General features: G+C 39.2%; 2 protein-coding genes and 2 pseudogenes across 6 annotated transcripts; 3 read left to right on the top strand and 1 right to left on the bottom strand.

The window, feature by feature from the left end:
* The first annotated feature begins 462 nt into the window (after window positions 1–462).
* On the top strand, window positions 463–7357 carry LOC309688153 (vomeronasal type-2 receptor 1-like; annotated as a pseudogene). The gene is made up of 4 exons (XR_014280739.1): window positions 463–726; window positions 887–1674; window positions 2223–2346; window positions 7257–7357. The product of XR_014280739.1 is annotated as a vomeronasal type-2 receptor 1-like (transcript).
* A 253-nt stretch (window positions 7358–7610) lies between these two features.
* Window positions 7611–8497, top strand: LOC309687006 (vomeronasal type-2 receptor 26-like; annotated as a pseudogene). The gene has a single exon. The product of its transcript is annotated as a vomeronasal type-2 receptor 26-like (transcript).
* An 890-nt stretch (window positions 8498–9387) lies between these two features.
* On the top strand, window positions 9388–15526 carry LOC309688160 (uncharacterized protein; the record flags this gene model as incomplete). 3 transcript variants are annotated; one of them, XM_082503652.1, is made up of 9 exons in its annotated part: window positions 9403–11132; window positions 11960–12026; window positions 12129–12274; window positions 13392–13518; window positions 13740–13791; window positions 13888–13960; window positions 14078–14210; window positions 14422–14529; window positions 15089–15526. In XM_082503652.1, the coding sequence occupies exons 5-9, from the start codon at window positions 13743–13745 to the stop codon at window positions 15524–15526; spliced, it is 801 nt and encodes a 266-aa protein (XP_082359778.1). In that variant the 5' UTR covers window positions 9403–11132; window positions 11960–12026; window positions 12129–12274; window positions 13392–13518; window positions 13740–13742. The 3 variants fall into 3 exon arrangements, 2 of the variants coding, with proteins under 2 accessions (XP_082359778.1, XP_082359777.1); XM_082503651.1 differs by having other exon boundaries at window positions 13885–13960; XR_014270971.1 differs by lacking the exons at window positions 13740–13791; window positions 13888–13960; window positions 14078–14210 and having other exon boundaries at window positions 9388–11132; window positions 15089–15201.
* Window positions 15527–15750: 224 nt separating this feature from the next.
* Window positions 15751–19856, bottom strand: LOC309688150 (uncharacterized protein; the record flags this gene model as incomplete). Its single annotated transcript, XM_082503624.1, has 12 exons — window positions 19819–19856; window positions 19434–19518; window positions 19244–19334; window positions 19020–19108; window positions 18810–18937; window positions 18664–18715; window positions 17727–17824; window positions 17489–17625; window positions 17340–17405; window positions 17106–17152; window positions 16792–16940; window positions 15751–16073 (listed from the first exon to the last, which is right to left on the bottom strand). The coding sequence occupies exons 1-12, from the start codon at window positions 19841–19843 to the stop codon at window positions 15751–15753; spliced, it is 1290 nt and encodes a 429-aa protein (XP_082359750.1). The 5' UTR covers window positions 19844–19856.
* Window positions 19857–21363: the final 1507 nt, after the last annotated feature.

The following is a 21363-nucleotide window of genomic DNA, read 5'->3' as shown; positions in this document are numbered from 1 at the left end:
AAAATGACATCAACACAGGTATGGCCAGAGCAGGGATGGGCACTGCTGCAACTGCTGTTAGTGGCATCTGTCTCTCATGCTGAGGAGCCAGTGTGCAGGCAGAGAGGAGATCCTGGGAACCCACTGCTATGTAAGGATGGGGATATTATATTGGGGGGTATGTTTTCGTTTCACACCAGCTGGAAAGACAGAAAGGATACCTACACGCACAAACCACTGCCACTTCAATGCACCAGGTAAGTCTCATCAACGAAATGCATTTAGATTAAAGGAATCTCCTAGAAGTCATTTGATACAAATAAAACTTGATAAATATTTTGTATTATGTATGTTTGGTTTCAGTTATATAAATCATTGACATTAAATGGTTTTGTTTGAAATACTTTTTCTCTCTATTTTATGAATTATTAATAATTGTCTCAATTAAGTTTAAATTTCAGAGATTTGCAGTTTGCCCAAGCTATGCTTTTTGCCATTGAGGAGATTAATAACAGTACAGACCTACTGCCGGGAGTCACTCTGGGCTATAAAATCTTTAATACTTGTGGCAATGTTGCCCGAAGTGTAGGACTTACACTGGCTTTGGCTAATGGTAATGAAATTGTGTCTGTACCCTCCAAGGCATCATGTACCAGACCTGCACACGTACAGGCCATAATGGGAGAGACCTCTTCCTCTCCAACCATAGCAATAGCCACTGTTATTGGACCATTTTATGTACCAGTAGTGAGTAGAACTGATATTTTATAAAATGAAATAATGTAACTAAATCATTTTCCCAACTCCTCTGAGCAAATTTAATTAAGTGTTTGTCTTATTTTTAACATCTTAATCTTCTCTCATTCTGTGTCTTTTTCAAATATAAGTTCTTTATGTTTAATTCTAGATCAGCCACTTTGCCACATGTGCTTGTCTCAGTGACAAAACCCATCCTTCCTCAGAACAATACCCAGTGACTACTACCAGAGCAGAGCCCTGGCCCATTTGGTCAAGCATTTTGGATGGACTTGGGTTGGAGCTATCAGAACTAATAATGATTATGGAAATAATGGCATGGCCACATTTACAGAAACTGCACAGCGCCTGGGCATCTTTCTGGAGTATTCTGTATCTTTTTTTAGAACAGATCCATCTGACAAAATAAGAGAAATAATTCGCACTATAAAGGCTTCAACCTCCAAGGTGATCATTGCCTTTCTGTCACACAAGGAGATGGATGTTCTGATACATGAGTTTTCATACCATAACTTGTCTGGGTATCAGTGGGTAGGCAGTGAGTCTTGGATATTTGATTCGCAAACAGCAAAAATGGATATACATCACATACTGAATGGTGCCATAGGCCTTTCCATTCCCAAAGCACATGTCACTGGCCTGAGAGAGTTCATACTGGATGTGAAGTCACTCAATTCATCTAACAATGAACTATTTACTGAGTTCTGGGAGACATTATTTAACTGTAAGTTTAGGCAGTCAACGTCATCAGCAAACATTCAGAGAGAGTGTACTGGACATGAAGATCTGAACGGAGTTCAAAACAGCTTCACTGATATGTCTCTCATGCCTATCTTTAACAATGTCTATAAAGGAGTGTATGCTGTGGCCCATGCCCTTCACAACATTGTCAGCTGTAATAAAGCATGTAGCAACAAAGTCCAGCTAGATCCATTCACGGTGAGCTTAAAACCAACTAATACTATTGTTAACACATTAAGTTCAATTAGAAAGAAAAATGATTTTAAGAAAAGAGCTAATGTCTTATATTCGCAAGTCAATGGGTGTGCAAGATCTCAGTCATGCAATATACTGAGTTATGACATATTTCTTAGATTTTACAACACATACGAAAGAGTCACTTCACAACTAAGGAAGGGGATGAGGTTTACTTTGATGAGAATGGAGATCCAGCAGCAAAGTATGAAATTATAAACTGGCAGCCAAAAGAAAACGGCGTTGTGGAGTTTGTGACAGTTAGTCTTTATGATATATCATTAGCTCCAGAAAAAAAGCTAAATTTCCAAAACAAGTCTTTAATTTGGGCAAGAAACTCAAAGCTGGTAAGCTATAAAATATTCAAAAATTATATTATAACTGTACATATTTTATACATATTTTTATATAGTTTCACGCTATGTTTTTTACTTATTGCTACATGTTGGAAAGATGACACCATGCAGTGTTTTTCATATTTTATATAAAGTTTTATGTAATTATTCATGCAGGTCCCTGTGTCAGTTTGCAGCGAGAAATGTCCGCCAGGAACACGCAAGGTTCTCCAGAAAGGAAGGCCTGTTTGCTGCTATGACTGTATACAATGTGCAGAGGGAGAAATCAGCAATGTTACAGGTTAGATCTCTTTTTTTTTTAAGTTTCGCACATAGCAAAAATTTCACATGCCATCCAAAAATATGGACTAATTCCTCTGAAGAATTATTTAATAATTTTGATGAATTGTTTCCTACAAAATTTATAAATCCAAAACATTGTCTAAAGCAGGGGTGGCCAACCAGTCAGAGACCAAGAGCCACTCTTTTTTTTATTGTGTTACCGCAAAGAGCCACATCATACACATGGGCACACATGAACATCACCCATCCCTTCCTCCCTCTCTCTCTCACACACACTCACACACACACCTCTGCTCAGCCAGATTTATTGTAAATGTCACACACCAACATGATAATGACAGGAATGGACTCCTACAGTACTAAAACCACAGGCCAGTCATTTTCAACAATGAATATTGTGTGCACTGTCTCTCACACACAAACTCTAAGTCCACAAACAAAAATATAATAATCTACAATAGCATTTTTCTTTTACAATGCATGTTGTTTTGTGGGACTTCTGGCATTCCTTGCCTTGAACAATCCTCTTCAAATCTGGCTTGTATTCCGTTGTTACCACTCGAAGCAATGAGTGTCAGTCAGAACAGATCGATGCTTTGATTTCACATGTTTTAGGGTAGAAAACACAGACTTGCAGACGTATGTTGAACCAAACATTGACAGTATCTTAAGCGCAGCCCGTTTGACATTGCGGTATTTTTCCATTGGCACACCTTTCCAGAACTCAAGGGTCCCTTCCCTTAAAGCAGGTTTCAATTGGTCCTCCTTATAAAGATCGATCATCTCCAACTCAGCCGCAGCTTCATCTGTGACCAGCGGGACTTTCAAACAGTCTGTCTCTGCATTAAATGGGTCGACAATGAATGCAATCTGTGGCCTTTTCAATTGTAGATCATGGAACAGGGTCACAAAGCTTTTGTGCAAGTTTTCAACCAGCACTGCATATCTGTCTCTTTCCTTACTCAGGGTGGTGCTGGCGACTTAACCGCTGGCTTTTAGCAGAGTGGGAAAATGCGATAAATCTACCTTTTGAATATGTGCCTTTAACAGCTTCAGTTTGTTGACAAACGCAAACACACTTTCCACTAGGTCAGGCAGCATTTTCTAACTTACCCTGCAGGGTCAGGTTCAGTCTATCCAAGTGACACAGCTTGTCGACCAAAAATGCCAGATCCATAATACACTTGATGTCTGAGAGCTCGGGATAGTCCTTGTCCTTCTCTTCCATAAACAGTTTCAGGGATTCCAAAAGCTCAAAGAAGTGAGAGAGTACCTGGCCTTTTGACAGCTACCTCACAGTGCAGTGGAGTGGCAGGTCACCTGGAAGCCCTTGGTCCAGCTCAGCGATGACATTGTTGAATTTCGCTATGGTTAAGCGCATGTGTGCGGATGTAGTTGGCGATTTCCATCAAAGGCTTCATGACGTTATCTAAATTCAATGATTTAGACACGAGTTGCTTCCAAAACTCAGGAAATGTTTGGTCAGCTTGCACAACCCCATGAGCACGTTCACAGATCCCATCATGGCTGGTGCTCCATCTGTGGTTATTGCAGTTAGTTTCGTTATAGGCAGATTCGATTTTTCAAATGCAGCCATCATGGTTTCTTTCACATCTATGGGTTCTCTCTTTTAATGGCACAATATCAAGGAGTTCTTCTTTGATCACACAATCGTTTGACACAGACCGTGCAAATATTGCCAACTGAGTCTTGTCTTGTATATCACAACTCTCATCCAATGCGACACTAAAATACTCACATGCTTGAAGGTCAGAGTGCAACTGTAATTCAATAGCTGTGTTAATGTCTGATATTCTGTGTTAACAGTGTGGCGGGACAGTTGGACGTCCGACGATACCATGCGTTTTACTTTTGTCGTTTTCAGGAGAAAAGATTTCAACAACGTCACTGAGTCTGTGAAGGTTCTCAGTCATCCAGGTCGTTGTAGTCTAAGGAGCTTGGAAAGAAAAGCATCTGGACTTCTTTAAGTTGCTTGAAGACGTTTCACCTCTCATCCGAGAAGCTTCTTGAACCTTCTTGAAGAACTGCAGAAGCTTCTCGGATGAGAGGTGAAAGGTCTTCAAGCAACTTAAAGAAGTCCAGACACTTTTCTTTCCAAGCTCCTTAGACAACGTCACTGAGGCATTTTTTTTAACAAACTCCCCTTCATTGTATGGCTTTTTAGCCCGTGCAATGTTCCAATCCAGCATATTTTTGTTTAGCTGTGCATTTTTTCCCTGCCATTTTGAGAGTGAACTTGCCCCTACTGGAAAACTTTGCGGTATTTTCATCTCACACACATGCGCATTCGATGAAAATACCATATTGAACTCAAGCAAAGCGAATGCGCACATTTTAAAAAACCAATAACAACAAACTAGAAAGCGAAAATTTCAGAAGAAATTTAAAGTGTGCCTATGCCGCCGATAATCAGTGTAGTTTGCCATTCATACGGCTACAGAGAGCAAAACTCAGCAGAGCAGCCATTCTCCACCATGAACTATGGTAAAAAAAAAAACACCACTCGCGCCTCACAGATGACAGCTTACAGTTTTGTGTAAAGATGAGGTGACTTCGTACAGCCCCGATTTGCAGACGCTGTGCACAGAGGTTAATGAGCAGAAGTCCCATTGTACCACGGCAGACCCGACAATGTTTGCATGAACACGCTTTGAAGCATTACGTTATGGACCACTTTTCACACATGGTTGGTGTACCCAAACAGCCGGCTGTAGCTTTTCAACTCACAGCCCGACACACACCAAAAAAAAAAACAGTCGAGAGAGCACAGACTTTACGCCTGAGAGGCGTGATTGCAGATGCCGCTGAGGTGGGTCCACCTCCCCTGCAGCGGCACTGTAGACCACGGCCTGCCACACACATCAAACACGTAAAATAAATATTTATGCACTTTTGCATTCACTTTTTGTTTTTTGTTATTTTTACACAGTGTTCTGAATGATTAACAATGGTCTACAGCCAATCTTGTGTATTATTATACAAACGTTGGTTGTAAGATTCAGATAACTATTTAATAAAAGCTAAATATTTTATATGAGAGCAAGAAAGAAAAGTATATCTTTGTGTCCCCCTTTCCCTGTTAATGCCCTACCTGGCCCCCTGGCAAAAGCTTTGCTAGATCCGCCCCTGCACAGTTACCAGCTGTCAGCTACACAAAAAAAGGAGCTTGGTGTTATTTGTCTCTCAGAAACAGTTCATAACTTCCCTTCAACTCATTCATGTCACCTAAAAGGTACCTGTAAACCTGTTTCTCCATCACCAGTTCAGCTCTGATGATTCAGTAAGGACATCTCCTGGTTTCGACCAGCCCTTTTTTACAGCTGTGGCTCCAGCAAACATCAGCTGATACTAGAAACTAAAATCAAATGAATTCTAACAACAGCTGATCAAGCTTAAACGTGCAGCTGCTGTTGTTTAGCGCAATAAACAAACGAGAGAAAAGCCGATCATTGATCAGTTTCATGATTGAAGTTTCAACAGGCGAGAGAATGACAGGAAAGGTTGTCATAAAGTTCAACATCAGTAACTTAGCACGCACACAGCTGTATAGAAACTCCGTCGTGCTAGCTAGCACGCAGTACGAGTTATTGTAACTGTCAGCACAACAAAAATAAACTACACCTAAACTCGGTTTATATCTGACCCAGATAGAGTGCAGTTCATAACTTCTTACCTGAAATTCAGTTCACCTCACGCTCCTGCCTTTGGTTTCCCTTATTCATGATTGAGCTCCGCGTTAGCCACCACCGGTCGATCGGCGGTCGCCTCGCATGTCTCTTTTCCCGCATGTCCTTTCTGTCAGGGCTAGCTGCCCTTTGTTGGAGCTCTGCGTTAGCCACCACCAAAAACTCAGTTATTTTTCCCACATCGACCAGCATCTGGACAACCACCTTTCACTGTTTATACCGTTACTAAAATGAATAAATGAATTATCGGCCCATATAAACGAAAAATACTGTAAGTCCAGCTGAGAAACAGTCTCTTGGCGAGTGATCGGGTGGTGAAACGAGTGTCAGCCGCCTCACTGTAAGCCAAGCCCGGGTGCTTTTTAGCGAAGAGACGCTAGCCGTGCTAGCAGCAATATCGTAAGAGCACTGTTCCTAATATGTTTTGACAAACATTGTTTGAGTCGGTAGAGGTGTGCTATGAATTGTGGGATATGGAGTGTTCCACCAAGCATACACCCTTGCGGTTACCGTAACTATTCAATGGTTCGCGCAACCTTAAAAATTCAAATGGTTCCTGAAAGCAGCGACGCTGTGCGCGCCATTGATATTGTCGTCATTACGGTAATCCAAATACGGGTAGACAGGCCATACCACTCCCGACATACCACTAGAGAGAGCCAACACACCACAAATTAAGTTTGAAATCTGTTTCTAGGGGGCCAAAAGTTGAATCTTTCTCATGGGCCTACAAATGGGCCAAAATTTGCACTAAAATCTAAATATTTAAAAAGCTATAAAAGTCATAAGCACCAAAAGTCATAGCATACTAGTCCAGACCCAGCCGCACAAAATGATATAACATATGTAACCCTTGTGTCAAAACTGTAGGAAAATAATAATAAGAATAATAAATCCGACGAATAGTAATAAGTGTGCCTCTTGGCATAGGCACACTTAAAAAACTTCAAAACACAAACACAAACTTTGATATGTATGTAAGAGCTGCATTAAACCAGGCAAAGAGCCGCACCCTGGCCACCCCGGCCTAAAATATACAGAAAAGCAGAATGCATTTATTTGCACATCTCATAAAGCAATATTTTGATTATTATTTCCAGTTTTTTTTTGTTTTTGTTTTTGCTGTTGTCGTTGTTTGTTTGCTCATTTTTCTGTGTAAATGTCTGAAAGAAGAATATTGTCCTATTCTTGTCTGATACAGGATTCTAGCTGCTCATCAGAGTGGGTCTTGTCAAGTTTTTATTTTAATTATGTGCCAAATTCTTTAAAAATATTGAAAGTTATGGCCTGCAGAAAGGCCAGTTCGGGACTGGTTTCTTGATGCCAAAATTTTGCTGTTGTGATCAGTGCAGTATGCCTTTTACCATCAGCTTGAATGTCAAACCTTTTTCACAGTAAATACTGCTTGTAAGAGAGAAAGCACGTGCATGTCTTCAGAAATCTTTGTATACACATTTCTTCCTTGGAGCAGTTACAGAAATAACTTTACTCAACAACTGTAAAATCTGCTTCAATATAAAATTTTCAGATTCTGCCACCTGTGTGAGATGTCTCCCTGAGTTTTGGTCAAATGAAAGACGAGATGCCTGTATAAAGAAGGAAGCAGTGTTTTTGTCATATGAAGAAATTATGGGAGCACTGCTCACTGCAGCATCTTTATTTGGGACATGCATGACTGCTAGTGTGATACTCATTTTCTTCAAATATAGGAAAACTTCCATTGTCAGAGCAAACAATTCTGAGCTGAGTTTCCTGCTGCTCTTCTCGTTAATTCTGTGCTTCCTGTGTTCTCTGACCTTCATTGGTAAGCCATCTGACTGGTCTTGTATGCTGCGACACACAGCATTTGGCATCACCTTTGTCCTCTGTATCTCTTGTCTTCTGGGAAAAACAATGGTTGTGTTAATGGCCTTCAGGGCTACAGGTCCAGGTATTAATGTTAAAAAGTGGTTTGGACATGTACAGCAAAGACTCTGTGTTCTGGGTTTCACTCTGATACAAGTTATCATATGCATCATTTGGTTAACAACTTCACCTCCTTTCCCATCTCAGAATTTTAAGGAATTCAAAGATAAAATCATCTTAGAGTGTGCCCTTGGCTCAGCTGTAGGGTATTGGGCTGTGATAGGATACATTGGAATACTGGCCATTTTGTGTTTCATTTTTGCATTTCTAGCTCGGAAACTGCCTGATAATTTTAATGAAGCCAAATTGATCACTTTCAGCATGCTAATATTCTGTGCAGTATGGATTACATTTATCCCAGCATATGTCAGCTCCCCTGGGAAATTCAGTGTTGCTGTAGAAATATTTGCAATACTTGCATCTAGTTTTGGACTGCTAATTTGCATCTTTATACCCAAATGTTATATCATCTTACTGAAACCAGAAAAGAATACCAAGAAGAACATGATGGGGAAGAAGTCACCACATTTATTTTGAGAAATATAAAAAATGTTTTTTTGGCATGCTATATAAAAAGTATATTTGCATTACACTTGCATGGCAGGACTTTGCATAACAATGAATAATAATAAATAGCTTAAATAACTGTAATTAAATAAAGTCACTGTCAGAAGAAAATTGTACGTTTTTTTTATTGATCACTAAGCAATCCACATGTCTACGTGACTTTTCACATGAACTCTTGTGTGATAAACTTATTTAGCAACTAACAGCTTCCTCTTTTCTAAGAACATACAGACTTAGAAAAGGGGAACCTCAGCTCTGAGTTCTTGGAATAACTTTGTTATCGTTGTACACACATGTGACCAGCTTGTATAAATAAAGAACGCAGACAGTGACAGAGTGCGAGTGCCCTCCTGCAAGGACGAGCGCTCTGTGACTGCCCTTGCGAGTAAAGACGACTGGAGTGTTTGTGTTTTCTAACTCAGGTGTCTTAGCTGAAGAACTGTGGGGCGATTCTTAGAAATCCCCTGTCAGTCACTCAACTAATCATTTCTTCACATCTGACAGTAAATGCTTTAATTTAGATTTTTTTCTAAAATGTATTTAGCATTGCTTAGTGTTAAAGCATGCCTTGAAGTGGTGTCTCCTGAAGTAAAACAAATGAAATCAATAATATCATAGATCACTGATTCTAAAAGTGAGGTCTACAGTTTTTGATTTGGTTTAATCTAATCAACCTAATTAAGCTAATAATTTGTAGCCGTCAGAGTGCAGAAGTTAAGATTTCATTGAAAATGAAAATACATGAAAATATCTTGTCTTAGGCTTAAATTATTATCAAGTATTATTTTAGGTTTGGCTAACTGAAGTACTACCCATGGCACGCAGTGTTGTGTGTTGAGTGACATGTTTTTTTAATGCTTTAGTGCACAGTGTAGACTGGTGTCTCGAACTCCGGTGCTTGAGGGCCGCTGTCCTGAGAATTTTCCATGAGTCCCTGTTGCAACACACCTGAAAACAATTAGTAGGTCATTAGCAAGACTATAGAACTTGACTGCATGCTGAGGTGGCAATTCAACCATTTGATTCATTTTACAGCAGCTCATGAGTGAATGAACATGGTTCAATAAAAGTACATTTTTACAAACACTTACATTTACTTAAATTTAATTGGGTAGAGTTATGGGTGGCCACTTTCGCAGGGAGTAAAGTCCTATACTCTTGCTAACGACCTACTAATTCTATTCAGGTCAATCAATCAATCAATCAATCAAAATTTATTTCTATAGTAGCACATATTAAAAACCAAAGTGCTTCACAGTCAGACAGAGCAATAGAATGAGACAATTAAAACAAAACAGTTAAGAAAGAACAGGGCAAAAAACAATATAGGTGACAACACAACAAGCCAGATAATAGTCTGCTAGTTTGAATCAAAAGCCAAAGTAAAGAGATAAGTTTTCAGATGCAATTAAAAAAAACTGGATAGACTTGGAGGTACGAATATGAGCAGGGAGGTTATTCCAGAGTCTAGGTGCTACGGTAGCAAAGGCCCGGTCACCTCTGGACTTCAGACAAGACCTCAGTTGCGTTAGGAGCATCTGATTGGAAGATCTTAGTGTTCTATTGGGATTGTACAAATACAGGAGTTTGGATAGTTAGCTGGGCGCTAAATTGTTTAGAATTTTAAAAGTAAACAAAATAATTTTAAAATCTATATGATATTTAACAGGGAGCCAATGTAAGTTGGCTAAAACTGGAGAGATGTGATCATAGGTTCTAGTATCTGTTAAGAGACATGCAGCTACATTTTGAACTAATTGGTAAAGAGAAGAGTGTTGGAGGCCCAAGCAGAGGGAGTTACAGTAGTCCAGTCTGGACGTGATAAATGCGTGGATAAGCTTTTCAAGGTCCTTTAAAGGAAGGAATGGTTTTGCTTGAGATATCTGGCGCAACTGGTAAAAGCTGCTTTTTACCACTGTGGAGACCTGGTTCTCTAGATTAAAAGAGCTAATCAGGAACACTCTGAGGTTTCTTACAGTGAGCAAGAGATGGCTAGCAAGAGGACCTAAGAGGACGTACCTCATGAAGACAGCTGAACAGAGGTTGCAAAGAAGCAGAGACATCAGAATTAATTAAAGGCGAATAAATTTGGATATCAATGGCATAACAGTGGAAGGAGATGTTATATATATATATATATATATTTTTTTTTTTTATTAATCCCAACGGCAGCATGTACAAGGAGAAAATAACTGGACCGAGCACAGACCCCTGAGGCACACCACTGTAAATTGGGGCAGAGGCCAAGGTGTGTTCCCCTATAGCAACGGAGAACGGTCTGTCTGAGAGATAAGATTTAAACCACACTCAAAAAAATCAACTAGGGCATGTGTTTGATTAGCAAAGCAGTAATATGTTTACATTACATGAAGAAATCATTTTTATGGGTATTAAATGATTCATTCTTTTTTGTTGAATATGAGTCAAGGAAAATTCTGATGAGTTAAATTCATTCATGGCAATCCAATGAGAATGAGGTCCATCAAACCAACGACTCAGATAGCGTCATGCATTGCGCATGCTCTACGCCCACCGGATGCGGAAGAGTCCGTTGAGAGTTGACGAGCGCATGTGGAGTTACTCCTTTGGTATACTTGACAGTAAGGTAAGTTATTCACATATCTCTTTATATATTTATTTAGGTTAGGAGTGTGAGAGATAAATACTATTGGTTAAATGTTTTACCTCTAAGTGGTAACTTAGAGGAGCTTTATATATCAGGGAGTGTGTGGAGCCAAACACTTTTCACATGTAAGTCGTGAATTTGAATTTTCTTTCCAACTTAACCGGAGTGGCTAATTGTTGCAACAGAGCAAAAACTGATGAGGCTATTTTGGTAAGTTCGGTTTTTGTGTCTGTTGACTTTGAATGAGGTGTGTTTCATGGTTATCTGCATGGTTAGCACTGTTTTTTCTCTGGAGTTAGCTAACTTTGAAGAGTGTCATGTCGGCGGGAAAGCCGCGTAGAGTAATGTCTTCGCATATAACTCCTTGAATGAAGGGTTACTTTCTCCTTAACCGGAGTTGGTGATTGTTGGTAGCAGTGGTAAGACTGACTGAAGTAGTTTTGGTGATTTTTATGATGCTGTACTTAAAATTGCTGTTTTTGTCAGTGGAGTTTAGTAAGGGAACAACCGCATTAACTGGATAGATGAAGGGTTGAATTCAACTATACCAGTGTTTTGCGGAATTAATAACAAGGAGAAAGAGAAAATCTGTCACAATAATTGCATGTGTATTTTCTGTTTTTTGTAATATCTTCAATTAGTTTTTGAATTCAGAATGATTTAGGTGGATCATTGTTCGGGTCATAGTTTCTCTGCTCTCTGCATTAAGGCTGACTAACAGTCTTCACATTTCACAGTATGTAGATATTAACACAAATTCATCAAGAGTAATAATTTTATTTTAATTAAATAATTTCTCTCCCCAGAAATACGTTGAAAAATAAAGCCACATTCCCGTGTTCTGAGATTCTTATACCTCCTCAACAATATCAGGTTAGTTTCATATGTTTGACATATTATTAATATTATAATTATTATTATTATTATTAGTAGTAGTAGTAGTATTGTTGTTGTTATTATTAATCTGTTTTTCAGATTGACAAGGAATTCCTGCCCATATCGACAGTACCGCTGCTATCTACATTCTTTTTTGAGCTAGACTTGTACACTCCATGCATGATGGAGATCTTTAGAAGCAAAGGTGGAGGGCTGGAAGAAAAATTATGGGGACCATCTCCAAGGTGTGTGCTAAAATGGTTAAACCTGTGTTTAAGAACTTTTTATGCCCATAACATGACAATTTTATGAGCAAAAGTATCTATACATATGGTAGGCAAAAGTCCTAAGTTGTTTTCATAACCTAGTCAGTTTTGAAGATTAACAATGGCTAACACTGAGCAGTGCTGATTTTCTAACACTGGAAAATAATTCAAAATGTTAGAAATATTCCAGTGTTAGAAAATCAACACTACTCAGTGTTAGCCATTGTTAATCTTCAAAACTGACTAGGTTACTTTTAAACATATAACACTGTCAAAAGTGTTAATTTAACACTCAACAGTGTTGTATTTAACACTCAGAGGTGTGGACCCATATAGACACTCTCTAGTGTTAATTTAACACTGGAGATTTTGCTGTGTATGTCAGATTCATTGATGGATGAGGGAGGAATTAATTTTCTGCAAACAAGTTCCTACCAGAGCCACTGCAGAAGAACTGTTTAAAATCATAGACTCTTACTTAAAAGAGGTCGAGCTGAAATGGGAGGACTGTGTGGGGATTTGCACTGCAAGCGCTGCAAGCACTCATCAAGCGCGTCTCCCCCAATGTGCAGTGGACGCACTGTATGATACACCGCGAAGCACTGGCGTCTAAACAGCTCAGACCTGAGCTGAGTAACGTAATGTACGGTGTACATTTTAGGACATCGTCAGGTATCAGACAAAAAATTGTCAGGTGTCAGTTGTCAAAAAAAAAATTGTCAGTTGTCAAAAAAAAAATTGTCAGGTATCAGAAAAAAAATTGTCAGGTGTCAGTTGTCAAAAAAAATTGTCAGGTATCAGACAAAAAATTGTCAGGTGTCAGTTGTCAAAAAAAAAAAAAAAGTCAGGTATCAGAAAAAAAATTGTCAGGTGTCAGAAAAAAAATTGTCAGGTGTCAGAAAAAAAAATGTCAGGTATCAGAAAAAAAATTGTCAGGTGTCAGACAAAAAAGTTGTCAGGTGTCAGAAAAAAAATTGTCAGGTGTCAGACAAAAAAGTTGTCAGGTGTCAGAAAAAAAATTGTCAGGTGTCAGTTGTCAAAAAAAAAATTGTCAGGTATCAGAACACAAGGTACCAGAGAGAAAATCTTCCTGCAGGTGGCGCTGTTGTCATGTCCCACCCGAATTGATTTCCAAATACGTCATCAACGTGTGACCGTGGGAGAGCGTAAGGTCATTGACCTCACCGGAGTTTTACCGTGGTTCAGGCTCCTAACGACACAAGGTAAGTTTAACTTTTTCTCCCTTTTGTTCATATTTTTGCCACAGTTGTGTTATATTAAGTTGCAGTTATGTTGTGAAAGTTACATATCAGAGACGGAAAGCCAGTTTTGTACGAAACCAAATCAGTACTATTTTTGTCTGGCTAATTCATTCTAGCTAGCGACAGTGGTGAAACGTGATTCAAATTTAAACTGTTCAGTAATTGTTTTGTATACATTTCAGCAAATGGACAAGCTGAAAGCTTACGAGCAGCTTAAAAAAGACCTTGAAAATGGTAATCCAACACTTTATTAAATTTTTTGGTAATGTTTGCAAGTTAATTTTTTTAACTGCAAAGAAAATAGAGGTTCTTTTCATGGTACTCCAGCAGCTGTTAAAAGGATCATGTGTGGCCAACAAGGGATGGAGGACAGCGACATTCATCATGAGATAAATGTTTCACTGTAAGAACTTTGACACACTTTTTTTTTTTTCATTGTCAAAATCGATTCTTCCTCAAGCTGTAACATAATATGCCTCTATTTTGTTTTTTTTATTCGGACATGTTTCTGTTTTATTAGGAGACTGTCTAACCCCAACATCGTCAGACTCATGGCAGTTGCCCGCACTGAGTCCTGCTTTTTGTTGGCAGCTGAATACATTCATGGCGCAACCCTGCAGCAAGTGCTTCACACAGACAGCTGCTTGGTGAAGGTACCAATACTCATAATTTTATGTTTAATACATTTAGGTAGATGTGAATAATCTTAATACCCTCATATTAAAAAAGAACTTTTTATTGCTGGCATTTGTTTAAATATGTACTTGAAACCATCTTTGTGTACAACATATAAAAAGACTGACATGTTAGATTGTCACACCTGGCTACGCATTGTTTTATTAATATTATATATTGTCTTGATAGCTTGAAGGGGATGATGCCGGTTTCATATCACTGGACTTATCCATGGCAGTAGAGTACATCCATGCACAGAGAATCATTCACCAGGATATAAAGCCAGCAAATGTCATGGTAAGCCATATTGTATTTTTCTTTTTCTCCACTTTGTTTTTGAAGATCAAAATAAAAATAGTATATTATTTATTTAACTTTATTCTCTTCAGTCTATTAAACACTACATTTGAACAATGAGAAACTTTTCTGGCATATTCATATAAAGGATTTTTAAGTAAGAAGCCTTACATTGTTTCTTTAATAGTCCAATTTTTCTTTAATATGTTGGTTCTTGCACACCTACAAAATTCCCAAACATGTTGTAAGTTTAGGCTTTACAAACTGAAAGTTTCTATTATTTTATTAGTCTGTACCACTTGCTTAAGTGGAATGGGGATTAAAAAATGCACAGGACTATAAAACCGGGTTGGATCATTAACCAATCTGTTAATTTTAATGTTGGGTATAATAAACAATCTCAGAATAAATCTGCAGTGATTGGGTGATCTGGGTGCTAAAAGCTTTGAGGGTTTTTTTTTTTTCCCCAATTATGAGCTGTGGTCTTTGGAATGACATTTTTGATAACATTTGTGAAATTTTAGACAACCTGGTAAGTTCTCATATGTATACCTTATAGGTTCACCACCCTTCTAAGAAGGCAGTCCTGACAGACTGGGGCATGGCAAACATAAGAGACACTGTGATGCTTCGTCAAGGGAGTAAGTTCACTGCCCAGGCTACTGGTCCAGCTGGTGGCACATATCTTTACATGGCCCCTGAATGCATACTGATGTTTGAAGAGGCCTCGTTCCAGACAGACATGTGGTCCCTCGGAGCCACATATCTGGAGATCCTGACGGGTTCCGCTCCGTGGATGGTTAAAAAACAAAGAGAACTGGCTGCACTAATGGCCACCAAAACCCCACCACATGCCCTATCACATCTCAGTGACAAAAACAGTTTTCTTGGTGGTTTGGTGAGCTATGACCCAGACTCAAGGCCTTCCGCATCTGATGTTGTTAAGTTTCTCAAATCAGGCCTTGATCTTACGAGCCGATATGGCTACAAGTGGTAATGTTGCTACAGTCTGCAGTTCAAAAGTCTTTCAATGTGAATTATGTTCTACATTATTGTTAACAAAAGTTGTGGTAAATGAAACACTGAATCATTATGAAAGATGGCACCTTGTCAATTGTATTTCAACATTTTATTGTACATTTTGTTGGTCAGACAGTTTTCAAATTACCTGTTGATTTTAAACAAGGATAAATAAATGTTAACAAACACTGTTGTATGATTTTATTGGTCATTGGAAATGTTTACTGGTGCACCTTCCATCCTCTCTCTCTTCAGAAAGATGTATATGTCATTTGCCTCGGCAAACGTAGAAAGTGTAGGAACTGCATTTCTGTTCATGGCAGTTGTGAGCTCTTGGACTAGCATGAGGTATGCAGCAAGGCAACCATCAGGTGTGCAGGGAAACTGGCTGTTTTCTAAAATGTTCTGGCACATGTCTCTGAATTCCTGGTTTGCTACCAGTGAAGGCTCTTCCCTCTCACAGATTAATTGCTTGGCATAGTCTAAAAGGTCTGGGTCAACAATGTGCAGCACATTGCCATATCCTGCGAATGAAAGACAATATTGAAAAGATGTTCACTTTGAATGTTAAAAATAAATGAATAATGACAAAGCTGTTCTAGAACCTGTATAAGAAGCAGTCAGTGTTTACAGATGTTATTACAGAAACTTAAAGATGGAAATATCACTCAAACATTTAGATAAATTTTTAGTTAAAGGTGTCAATATGAAGCCATTTTAGTATTGACAGTAGAAATTCAGAAATCTCTTATTGTACTACAAGTAGGCTTCTTCGGAAGACACAAAAGAGAAAGCACATTATAACAGTTTTACGCTCATTACACTGGCTTCCAGTATATTTTAGAAAATTCATTTTAAAATTTTAGTAATGACTTTCAATGCTCCGAATCGTGAAGCTCCTGCCTTAATTTCTGATCTTATAGAACCCCACGCTCCCTCTCCCAGCCTGTGATCATCTAATCAATGGCTGTTAGTAGTCCCACCAGAAGACCAGAGGCAATAGATCTTCCAAAGCGGTGGCTCCCAGGTCATGGAATGCTCTGCCTCCATCATTACGTTTCCTTGATTGCATTTATTCTGTATGTTCGATTGTGCTGTTTTATGTTTATCTGTTTTATATTATTGTGAAGCCACTTTGTGGTTTTTATCCTGTGAAGAGTGCTATATCAAAGTAAAAGTAAACTAATGAAAGTTAAAAAACAAACAAAAAAATAAAACCCCACAGGCTTTCAAATGACATACCAGGAGGTGGTGAGGTAAACAGAAGGTCGGGTTTCCCAAATGGACCAGGTGCATTGCGTTGCTTGCGGATGTCATGGGTGTTCCAAACTGTTTGCTCCGTTTTTAAGTCTCTTTGAAGCAGTGGCAAGTGTGAGTACTGCAAGCAGTTGCTATGAAAAAGGAGAATTAAAAAATTCATATGTTCATCTGCTTCTTTGAGGTAGAATAAGTAAAAGCTAAATTTTAATCAGTACTCAAAAAACAAAGGCATTCCTAGACCACATACTTTCATACTGCTGCTTGATTATTTTTCATGTCTAAAAATATTGACTTACATGTGCACAGGATTGTCCAGTTCAAGGATCCCAGACTCCATCATGGCCTACGCATGTTGTTTTGAAAAAGACATAAGTTGTGAAGGTGAGAATTTCATTAGTGAAAAGGTACAGATGTACATAAACACAGATTCTGGCCTTGTGTTTTCAGATAAACTAATCCATCGTATGTTTAACGAAATTTGGATGGCTAGTCTTTGTTAATAGGTTTTACAGGTGAAAGATTTGCTTTACCTCAAATGTTGTCAGCCATTTCTTAATCCATGTCTGCTTTAAAATACTGTTGAAACATTCAGCTCTCTAAACAACAGAAACATGACATTATCAGTTTTGTTGTCAGGTTGTTACTTTAGAAATAGTCATTTACCAGCTTAAAGACATACCTGGTTGTGCACTGATGTCCCCATTCTGAAGCACCTCCATGCCTGATTCCCAAGATCTCGCATGTGAAATGCCATCTGCATTTGACCCACAACAAGGTTCTCCTTTCCTCTGTCCCCCCGAATCATTTGAGGACAGCCTAAAGACACAAACTGAAGATAATTAGTGAATGATGAAAAAATAAATTTATTAACAAAATGTAATCTTTTTTAACCCCCCATTTTTTAGTATATTGCATACCACCCTGTTCTTGAACAGCCTCAAAGAAGTATCTGGCCACAAAGTTTTGCTTGCGGTTGGATGTGCCCACCTTTAGCCATAGAACCTTCCTGGAAAATCTGAAAAGAAAGAAACAGAAAAGTGGCCACTTGTACATATGATTTAATCATGTTTTGGCACTATGTTTGGTTTTTGTTACATTCCCCAAGAGTATGCTGGTTTTCCATTGTATTATGTCTAGGCGTTGTATCTGGTTCCTCCGGCCATTTTGACTGCCATAGTTGTGTAGGCTTACATGCCTTTGGAATTGAATGTGACTCTTGACTGTGTTCAGACTGACGCGAGGGGAGAGCTGCCTTTTGTTTTGTAATCCCTTGTATTCTCCTGTTTATGTGTTGGTTAGGTAGGTTATCGTAAATTGTACATTTTATTTTCTTTGGAGTTAAATTCTGTTTACTTTATATCAGGGATGTTTTGTTTGTTGTGTTGGTCTTGGCCCTCCCTGAAATTAACTGCCAGTCTGAAATGGAACTTTAAGACTAGCAGGAAATAAGCCTTTTAAAAACCGCCATCTTGAATCCTCCTTCACTATTCATACTTTATCTTGGTCCCTTAGACCAGGCTTGGCCAAATCCAGACCTCGAGGGCCAGTGTCCTGCATGTTTTAGATATCACCCTGGGTAAACACACTTGAATAAAATGATTAGTTCATTACCAGGCCTCTGGAGAACTACAAAACATGTTGTGAGGGTAATTTAGCCATTTGAATCAGCTGTGGATCAAGGACACATCTAAAACCTGCAGGACACCGGCCCTCGAGGCCTGGACTTGCCCATCCCTGCCCTAGACTACTCAGGAGAGATAACACCTCAGTTTACCGCACATCCTTATCTTGAAGCAACTTTGTACTATCACTGAATATAATAAATTAAGTAGCGAATGCCATATTCAAACCTACCCATCAATCCCCAAATGTATCCACATTCCAAAGAACTTCAGTTTATCATTGCCTATATGAAACAACAAATAATAATTACAATTTGTTTCAACAGAAGTACCATCAAAACATGTTTGGAAGGTTAATTGAAAAGATAAAATAAATACCATCAATGTGCCATGTGTCATTTGGACCACGGCTGATGTAATTCCGACGGGGAATTTTCTTCTTTCCAGGAGATCTCCTCTGAAGACCACTTGCATCCATATACCTCATTATATTAGCAACATCGTCTCTACAGTAACAATAGATTTTACTCTGAGCTCAACAGTAAAACAAGAGAATACTTGATTATATACACACACTATTTAACCAACCTGTAACAAGGCCGCACTCCTCTGACATCCCTTACCCGCTTTACCATTGCCCTGATTCCTTGTTCAGGAGACCACTGTTTCATCTCACTCTAAAAAACAAACAGACAATTGAATGTTTTTTTTTTTAAATCACTACAGAAAATAACATTTATTGTTTCTACAATAGCTCATGACACAGACTTCAGGAAAATATATATTTTTTGCACTGATGTTTTAACGCTTACCTCCACAGCTTTGTGGATTTCAGTAAAAGGTCGTTGGGGGCATCTTCGCTTCAACCCTAGAAGTTTTAAAACTCGTCTCAGATGCCTCTCACTGTTAAAAGACAACACAGACTTACATTATATTAAATGCAAACTGCATGTTTTGTCATTTTAGAGAGTTGTCACGGAAACTGTTGAAATGCAGACTTACCTTATTTTATGCCCATATGAATTCAGTGCACAGCTGATTTCCTTTTGTTTTAAGCCTTTGTTGAACAATGTTATTATCATCATATCTTGAAAGGTTAAGTGTAACAACAACAGTCTAATTGATCACCCACGTCTTACACTGAACATAAGTAATTAACCAGTAAAGTACTAAATCTTTTTATGTGGCAATTACACTAAAAGCATCGTCTATTCAGTGCCCACAAATAAAACATGTGTAGTAAAAAATACACTTCTTTGATATGAAAGAGGTGAACAGTAGTTAATAAATAAGTTGTACTTTAGTCATTTATTTTTAATGCTTTTTTTAATTTAAAAAAAAAAAAGTATTTTTGGTACAGTCATGGGAACCAGCCAGAGTCGGATACTCCTTTCATCATCGTCAGATGACATATTGCAGCAAAGTCTAAAAACAACAACAGAAAAAAACATATCGGGATCAAAACATATCCCGACAGTAGCAATATAGAAAAGAGAAATAAAGAAAAAGAGCGACAGAAAGGATGCAGGCTGCTCGTGAGCTTTCAGCTTGTCCATTTGCTGAAATGTATACAAAACAATTACTGAACAGTTTAAATTTGAATCACGTTTCACCACTGTCGCTAGCTAGAATGAATTAGCCAGACAAAAATAGTACTGATTTGGTTTCGTACAAAACTGGCTTTCCGTCTCTGATATGTAACTTTCACAACATAACTGCAACTTAATATAACACAACTGTGGCAAAAATATGAACAAAAGGGAGAAAAAGTTAAACTTACCTTGTATCGTTAGGAGCCTGAACCACGTGTTACACCCCGGCCTAGGCAACCGGCGTGCAACGTATGAAAATAAAAATAAGAAAAAAAAAACACACGAGAAACAAACTAAAGCTCTCCACCAAAATCCCAAAACGAAGGTGTCTCAAACGAAAATATTAACAAACCCATTCACAGCTATTTACAACAGACTATTTATTTACATCAAAACACCAAACTATTTACAACACGGGGGAGATCGCGACCATGACCAACTGACACACAGGGCTTAAATACATAGAAGGAGCAATCAGGGAATGGACCACAGGAGGGAAACACAGCTGGGGCAAATTAGACCTGACGAGACAAGGAAACGTAAACTGAACACACTAAGATAACAACAGACCTTCAAAGTAAAACAGGAAACACATGACAGTCACGCAAAAACAAAACACTGACAACACCGAAACGTAACATTTCCCCCCACCCAAAAATCAAACATGTAACCCCAAGTGAAATGTTTGATCAAAAGCGGATGAAGGCTGGTGGAGGCTGGAGCGGTCCCATGAACCCCCAGCAAACGACGAAGGCTGGAGCGGTCCCTCGGACCCTCCAGCGAAGGCAGACGAAGGCTGGAGCGGTGCCTCGGACCCTCCAGTGAAGGCAGACGAAGGCTGGAGCGGTCCCACGGACCCTCCAGCGAAGACAAACGAAGGCTGAAGCGGTGCCTCGGACCCTCCAGCAAAGGCGGACGAAGGCTGAAGCGGTGCCTCGGACCCTCCAGCGAAGGCGGACGAAGGCTGAAGCGGTCCCTCCAACGGACCCTCCAGCGAAGACGGACGAAGCTGATGAAGGCTGGAGCGGTCCCACTGACCCTCCAGCAGACGACAAAGGCTGGGGCGGTCCTCGGACCCCCCCAGCGAAGGCAATCCCGGACGAGCCCCCATATGTTACACCCCGGCCTAGGCAACCGGCGTGCAACGTATGAAATTAAAAATAAGAAAAAAAAACACACCAAAAACAACCACTAACAACACCGAAACGTAACATTTCCCCCCCACCCAAAAATCAAACATGTAACCCCAAGTGAAATGTTTGATCAAAAGCGGATGAAGGCTGGTGGAGGCTGGAGCGGTCCCACTGACCCTCCAGCAGACGACAAAGGCTGGGGCGGTC

This window comes from Aulonocara stuartgranti (genome assembly GCF_965226115.1).
Source record: "Aulonocara stuartgranti genome assembly, chromosome: 14".
NCBI lineage: Eukaryota > Metazoa > Chordata > Actinopteri > Cichliformes > Cichlidae > Aulonocara > Aulonocara stuartgranti.
This window is presented reverse-complemented; position numbering and strand designations above follow the sequence as displayed.